At 39.1% G+C, this 7643-nt stretch overlaps 2 protein-coding genes and 1 non-coding gene across 5 annotated transcripts in view; all 3 read left to right on the top strand.

The window, feature by feature from the left end:
* The first annotated feature begins 2540 nt into the window (after positions 1 to 2540).
* Positions 2541 to 4449, top strand: LOC127639235 (prostatic spermine-binding protein-like). The gene is made up of 2 exons (XM_052121181.1): positions 2541 to 2625; positions 3627 to 4449. Exon 2 carries the CDS (start codon positions 3629 to 3631, stop codon positions 4247 to 4249), a length of 621 nt encoding a protein of 206 aa, XP_051977141.1. The 5' UTR covers positions 2541 to 2625; positions 3627 to 3628; the 3' UTR covers positions 4250 to 4449.
* Positions 4450 to 5251: 802 nt separating this feature from the next.
* The window catches only part of LOC127638974 (E3 ubiquitin-protein ligase DTX4-like), a 32020-nt gene continuing 29628 nt past the window's right edge, over positions 5252 to 7643 (top strand). The window contains exons 1-2 of one of the 3 annotated variants that reach the window (XM_052120949.1): positions 5252 to 5280; positions 6942 to 7159. In XM_052120949.1, coding sequence (XP_051976909.1) covers positions 6949 to 7159 — 211 coding nt within the window. In that variant the 5' untranslated portion in view covers positions 5252 to 5280; positions 6942 to 6948. Of the gene's footprint in view, positions 5281 to 6140; positions 6453 to 6608; positions 6667 to 6941; positions 7160 to 7643 lie in introns of those variants that run through there. The other 2 variants (XM_052120800.1, XM_052120876.1) reach the window with 2 other exon arrangements.
* On the top strand, positions 5762 to 5833 carry trnaa-cgc (transfer RNA alanine (anticodon CGC)). Its single transcript has one exon. It is a non-coding gene; the product is annotated as a tRNA-Ala (tRNA).

Raw genomic sequence — 7643 nt, 5'->3', positions numbered from 1 at the left:
ATCTCAAAATGTTCAACAGGATGTGGTCTAAAAGACACTTGTGCTTTAGCTCTCAATCTCCAGCTAGAGGAAATCATGTGTCATTGTACACTTCCTGTGCAGAATCGAAGTCTCTATTTGCATGCTTTTTTTTTTTTTATAAATATGTTTAGTGGCACAAAACACAGTGTTGGCAACACACTGCCAGTGGGTGTGTTGGGTGCAATCCTCCTATGTTCCACACAGAAGTAGAAAGGCAAAAATAACAGAAGTTCCTAGCGATTTATTTAACTTAGGCTACACATTGAATTTCTTACCCGACGAAACCTTTGTACATAGAGCCAATCCCGTGATTGCCAATATTATTTAAACTCTGCCCTTTAGGCGCACAGTTGGCCTATATAAGCAGGTGCACCAACACCATTTCTTCATAATGTCCTTCCTTCAAGACTGAGGACATCTTTCTGTTAGATCCCGCTGGTTCACTCAGGGAGACACGTCGGGACCGCGAGGTAGAGATGGATGCTTCGGATGAGGACTTTGTGGTGACGCGAGCCCCCGTAGCATCAGATAGAGTGTCCTCTCCTGTGCAATATGCATGTGATGAGCTCCGGCACTCTTTTGGAGTGCATGGTCATTACGTTTGGTGACACTGGGGATGATGCTTTATCCCTCAAATCATCAGGTGCTTGGGTCACGGAAGATGTCGCCTCCCCTTCCCCTAGCGAGGAGCGAGCCTTCACAGACGTGTCCGATTGGTTGTTAAAAACGCTCAAACACAGCTGTACGATTAAGTTTGCACACCCGCCGCATCTCGTCAATGGTGTTTTTCAGTCTGTGGATTGGTTGAAAAAAATGAGTTTTAATGACTTCAACCTAAGTGTGTGCAAACTTCTGACTTCAATTGACTGCATTTACTTAAAGATTAAAAAAACAAGTTCAAATATTTAAATCAGATTACAGAAAGTCAGATTAAATTTCCACATTTCTAAAATAATATTATGTACATCCCCCATTCCGAAAAGATGGGACAGTATGAAAAATGCTAATAAAAACAAAAAGCGGTGATTTGTCATTTAAATTCACCCTTTGCTAAATTGCACTTGTATGATTTGTCATTGTGAATTTCATTGTTGTTTGAAAATGTACAGTAATTTCAAATCAGATGATTGCAACATGCTCCAAAAAAGTTGGGACAGTCGAGTGTTTACCACTGTGAAACATTAGCATTTGTTAATAATACTTATTAAGCATTTGGGCACTGAAGACACAAGTTTAAGTTTAGAAAGTGGAATTTTCCACAGTCATCCATTATGGAGGTAGCTGCACAATTGTACGGGGTCTTCATTGCTGTATGGTGTGCTTCATAATGCGCCACACATTCTCAATTGGAGGCGGGTCAGGACTGCGGGCAGGCCAGTCTAGCACCCACACTCTCTGCTTACACAGCCATGCACTAGAAATCCAGGCAGTGTGTGGTTTGAAGTTGCCCTGCTGGAAAATGCAGGAAGTTCCCTGGAAAAGACAGTGCTGGATGGCAGTATGTTGCTCCAAAATTTGTACGTATCTGCATTACCCTGTCTGCCTTCATGGTGGTCTCACAGATGGGCGAGTTACCCATGCCATGGGCACCTGACACACCCCTGACCCATACAAACACTGGCTTTTGGACCTGATGCTGATAACAGCTTTTTTCAAAAACCTTTTTAAATGTAGACTCTTCGGACCAAAAAAAACACTGTTCTACTTTCCATCTAAGATGAGACCGAAACCAGAGAAGTCGGCAGCACTTCTGGTCAGTGTTGATGTACGGCTTCTGCTTTGCATAGTAAAGTCTTAACTTGCATCTGTGGATGCAGCGGCGAGTGGTGTTGACTAACAAAGGTTTACTAAAGTAATCCCAATCCCATATTCATGATTTCCATTACAGATGAATGATGATTTTTAATACAGAGATGTCTGAGGGATCAGAGATCACACGCATTCAGAAGAGGTTTTAGTCTTGCCCTTTACACACCGAGATTTGACCAGATTCCTTGAGTTTTTTAACTATATTGTGCACTATAGAGGGTGAAATGCCCAAAATCCTTACAATTTATCTTTGGGGAACATTGTTGTCAAAGTGCTGGATATTTGTTGAATCATCTGTTGGCAAATTGACAAGTCTTGAATGATCCTTGATCTTGAAGGATTAGGCTGTTTTTGGAGGTTCCTATGACACAACTGCGTCACCAGTTTAACATTTTTCATACTGTCCCAACTTTTCCAGAATCGGGGTTGTATGTATATATTTAACGCATGAATTATATAAAATGTATGTCTGTTTGCATTTCTGTGACAGCTGAAAAGTCTCTTTGTAGTCATTTGTAGAGCAATACTTTGAGTAACTTACCCAATACCTCCAGAATTTAGAATTTATGTTTCACATCAAAATCAACATTTTCTTTTCCATTTTTTTGGTTTGTTGATTGTTAAGGAAACACACCTCCCACACCCATTTCATTACATGTAGCCTCTCTCTCTCTCTCTCTCTCTCTCTCTCTCTCGCTCACTCCCCGCCCCTCTTTCCTGCCTATATGTTTGACATATTTGAATTTTCTATTTTATGCTCTCATGGGCTATGGGCGTAAGAAGAGTTGAATAGAGGTAAGTTATTATTGCAAAGTATTCTGTATTATTATTATTATTATTATTATTACGGTATACCTCATATGATTTTTATTTGTTGTTTTTCTTTCCCCCCATATTTTTTCGTTTTCCATTTCACCCACAGATATATTTATTTTTGCCTTATATAAATACCTGCTACTCATACAACCTCTGACAGTCTTTTGTTCTTCTGTCTATAAATGTTATTTATATATTTGTACTTACTGTATGTAAATTCAGTGTTTTAGTGGAATATTATGCATGGCTTTAGGAAATTTCAGGTGATTTCTGTCTTCAAACATCATTTATTAGGCACATTTTCCCTCATTTAGGCGCTTATTGTTATATAGTCTTATTATAAAAAAAATTTCCATCATCCTACTTTTGCCGCATTTATAGCATTTACAGCTGCATCAGCAAAACTTGTGAATTGTAGTAAGCGCTGTTAAGTGCTTTGAAACTTATTTAAAAATATCAGTTAATAGGCTGTGTTAGTCTCGAAGGGCGATGCATTAAAATTTTCCTTTGCATTGTAATGATGTTGAAAAATAAAATTTTAATTTTTCAATTTTTTCAAAAACCACTGCAAGCATGGTTACTTCCTGTGTGCTAGTGCACTGCAGCAGGTTTACTGTCAAACACTGAATGGCGGAAACAATGTTCACATGGGCAAATTGGTCAGTTAATTTTAGATTCTATAGATGACTTTTGGTGAAAACCCACTTAAAGCTCAGGAATACAATGTGGGTTGCTTCAAAGTAAGTATTCATGCTCATCTAGCATTAAGTCCAGAATTCCTGTTGTTTTTTTTTTAAAGTCTTCTTAAGGCAAACCGTTAATCTGGTGAGCAATAACCAAAATGTAAATAATTTTTCAGTGTACAATCTTGACATCTATGCAAAGTTTTAACCTACATTGACTTACATTTTATGTATGTATAATCTGCTGACATTATTCATTATTTCAACCCATGTGCTTCCCTTTCTTTCACACTACAGCCATGACTTCTGATACTGTTGATAGTAACAGCACCCCAACTGTCATTGCCCTCCTCTTCATATGGGTCATACTTGTTCTGGCTTTGGTGTACTTATATAAGAGACTAAATGCTAACACAAACGGACAGTACACCGTCCAACGCGTAGTATTCGCCGAAGGTGGATTGCGTGACCGATTGAGACAAGGAGTTGGGTCTGTGGAAAATAGATTTGGTGTACACATTTGGCCTCAACCCCATGATGAAGAGGAGAAGGTCATTACAGGTGATGACGGAAGGGATGAGGAGGAGGAGGATGATAATGACAAACAGAATGAAAGTCATGCCAATGAGGATGAAGAACAGGAAGATGATGATGTCAAAGATGATACTTCGGATGACTATTCAAGCATTGACCTGAGGGAGAACATGAACCTGAGGAAAGAGGATAAGAAAAGTGATGCAGAGGAAGTGGAGGAGAAGGAGAAGAAAAATGAGGCAGCAGCAGGAGAGGAGGATAAACAGGGTGAAGAGCAGAAGAACGAGGAGAAAGTTGGGTTGCTTGTAGACCTCAAGCCATTTTCAGGTAGTGCTATTTGGTCTGAGGAGAACAAAGATGGGGGAAATGACATGACTGCCTTATGAAAAGCACAGAGATGTGCAAAGACATGGGCTTAGAAATGAATAAACCAAAAAACATTTGCCTTTGCCCAGTGGGTTCAAGTGTTACAAAAAAATGTTGTATGTAAGAGTGCACGATTCCACACCTTTTTTGTTATTTTTTGTAAACTGTAAGGCTTTTTATCTTCCTTTCCTTTTCTGCAAATGCTATGTAAAAAAAGAAAGAAAGAAAAAAAAAGACATTTGATATATAAACTTATATGTAAATATGTTTACAATAAAAAAATACTTTTCACTTAAGAAAATGTCTATTGTTTCCTCTGGACTCTACAGTACTAACATCAAGACTGTTGATATACTTTAACATTAAAGGATAGTTCACCAAAAATGCATCTACTCACCCCCATGCCATCCCAGATGTGTGTGACTTTCTTTTTTAAGCAGAACACAAACGGAGATTGTAGAAAAATATCTCAGCTCTGTAGGTCCATAAAATGCAAGTGATGGTGACCAGACCTTTGTAGCTCCAAAAATCACATAAAGGAAACGTGAAAATGATCCATACGAATCCAGTGTTTAAATATATATCATCAGAAGCAACATAATAGGTGTGGGTGAGAAACAGAGCGATGTTTAAATATTTTTTACTCTAAATCTCCATTTTAACTTTCACTTTCAGATGTGAAAGTGAAAGTGGAGATTTACAGAAAAAAAGGACTGAAATTTTGATCTAATCTGTCCCACACCTTAGATATGGATTTAACCACTGGAGTCAATTGGATTACTCCCATGTTTTTTTTTTTTTTCTTTTTTTTTGAGCTACAGAGGTCTGATCGCCATTCACTTGCATTTTATGGCCCAAAATATATATTTTTCTAAACATCTTTAGAAAAGTTTGTGTTTTGCAGAAGAAAGAAAGTCATAAACATCTGAAATAGCATGAATGTGAGTAAATGGTGAGATAATTTTATATTTTGGGCGAACTATCCCTTTAAGGCACTGAACCACCAACCATTTTAGGGGTGCACCCATGAAACCACTCCAGAACATTTCGAGTAAGTTTAAAATGTTTGTCTGAAGGTTTAAAAAATATAGACAGTCAAGTAAACCTTCAGAAAGATAGATGGGTAGATTTTGTATTGTACATAAAAGCCTTAGTGTGTTTGTTTATTTTAATTATTTATTTTGTGACAGTTACGATTAACAGGCATTCCGTTGGCCCGTTTGTATTTAAATCGGCGGGATTTAATATTTGTTATTTTCATGGCCCGCTATGCACAAACTGTTGTTCAGAACAGTCCCAAGGTCTGAAGGTGGATGTAGCTTGGAGCTCTAGGAAGAGCTTCAAAACAATAATAAAAAAAAAAATCTATCAAGTTGTATTGGTTTAAGGATTTTATTTTTGAAGATGGCTCAGTTGATAAACTACAGGTTTCTGCGAATATGGTTTTATGAATTCGCATAAATTCTCGAGATTGGGTAAATCTACAGAAGTGCTCAATGTTTAGACTGTAGTTTCTCCTTATATTTCATATAGGGGATGTAGCTCAGTGGTAGAGCGCATGCTTCGCATGTATGAGGTCCCGGGTTCAATCCCCGGCATCTCCACTCATCTTTTCTCTCACATAGACAAAAGCTGACAACAACGCACTTCACAATTATGAAACTAATTTAAATCTCGGTATATTATCGTTATGCTATAGCAAAGGCTGAATATGCAGAGTTGTATATAGTAAGTACATAAAAACATCGAATGCACGTACGGTTGTAAAAATGTGGGGAGGAGACATTTATTATTCGGAAGTTGTACTTTTGCGCAGATCATTGGTCAGTTAAGCTTTAGTGGGCGTAGAACTCGACACGCCATTGGTCAGTTTAGCATCGGTGGGCGTGGCCATAGGCAGACGCACGCAAACGATCGAAGAAACCTGCAAAAATGTCACATTCATTACTAGAATAAGAATAACGTTTAAATGCCTTCACAGAGAAATAGGCTAAATTAGTCCCGCCATTTAAGTGGTCTTTAACAGGGCCCCGCGTCGGCTGAGGATTTTAAGGCAAAATAATGCAATAATCAAATTATAATTTTCCTCAGAGAGAAAAAATCTGGGACTATTGTTAAATTGCACGGATACTTTTGCTGAAGTTAAGATGGATTCACCCTCGGAATTACCTCCGTCGTCTATGTTTTGAATGCAACCGCGTAAACACGAACGATCTCTCACTGGTGAGTGCTTGCATGCCTTTTTTCATCGCGTTTTGGTGAAAACGGGCCTTTTGCTTTGCATTGTTGTTGCATCTCGCACTTTCAACGTCAGTCCGAAAATATGGGTTGTTATAACATGTTATAACTCACACATAAAACGAGCGACACAACCACCATCACAAACTGAACCGCTACCATTTTATATTTGAAGAGGGGGACGATCGATCGGATTCAGGTTATGTGATGTGACGATCAGATTTAAAGATCCGCCTTGCAGATTTCTTTATGGTGCTTTTTAAGGATGCAATAGCTGAAATGCATTACTAAAACGTCTGGCATACAACTTAATATTGCCCATATAATTTTCTCTTTGTAGTCATATGAATCATGTGCTTGTAAATGTGCACCTGCGCACGAGCGGGAATTAGTCGCTGCACAATAATGAACTGAGACAAGACTCTATCATACGACATTATTATTGTGGACGTGATTTTTTTTTTCTTTGCACAGGTATGAGATGTTGCTAGCCTCGGCCGTGGTCGTCTGGGAATGGCTGAACGAGCACGGGCGCTGGCGACCCTACAGTCCGGCGGTGTCCCATCACATCGAAGCGGTGATCCGCAGCGACCCTCGCGGCGCCGGGAGCGTGGTGCTGGGCCAGGTCGACTCGCGTCTATCTCCGTACATCATTGACCTGCAGTCTATGCACCAGTTTAGGCAAGATACCGGTGAGACGATTTTTCAGACGACATCATAGCCTCATGCTCAACGATTGTGACGGATTTTTCCTATCCCTTTTATAAGCATGTTACTAATATATTGTTATTGGTTGCTTTGAGATCATTTAAATGCACATCAGTGCTGGATTGTAAAGATAGACCGATAAATATCGACCAGGCCGATAATTGGCCTATTTGAGATTAAAGGAAAAGGCAGATAATAATGTTGAGATTTTGAAAAAAGGCCAGTAACTGTGCCTGCTTGGCAGATTAACCCTGAGCCGTGTGCACACTGTACGATTTTTAAGATCCTTCACGACTGTTGCATGTCAGACTGTATGATATGGTGAGATCTTGTGTTAAAGCCAAGACAAACTCAGTGACATTATGTCAGACTAGAAAAGACTTCGGTCTCAATCGCTCTGATTGACCATTGGATGGGTGTTTTTTGACATCTGGTCATTTTAGGACCAAACTTCATGACGGAAACGCA

The sequence above is a fragment of the Xyrauchen texanus genome, chromosome 1 (assembly GCF_025860055.1).
Source record: "Xyrauchen texanus isolate HMW12.3.18 chromosome 1, RBS_HiC_50CHRs, whole genome shotgun sequence".
Classification (NCBI taxonomy): domain Eukaryota; kingdom Metazoa; phylum Chordata; class Actinopteri; order Cypriniformes; family Catostomidae; genus Xyrauchen; species Xyrauchen texanus.
The sequence above is the reverse complement of the archived record's forward strand: the minus strand, read 5'-3'. Positions and strand labels throughout refer to the sequence as shown.

Excerpts from the sequence above, each read along its gene's own strand:
- LOC127639235 (XM_052121181.1), top strand. The coding sequence starts at position 3,629 with ATGACTTCTGATACTGTTGATAGTAACAGCACCCCAACTGTCATTGCC.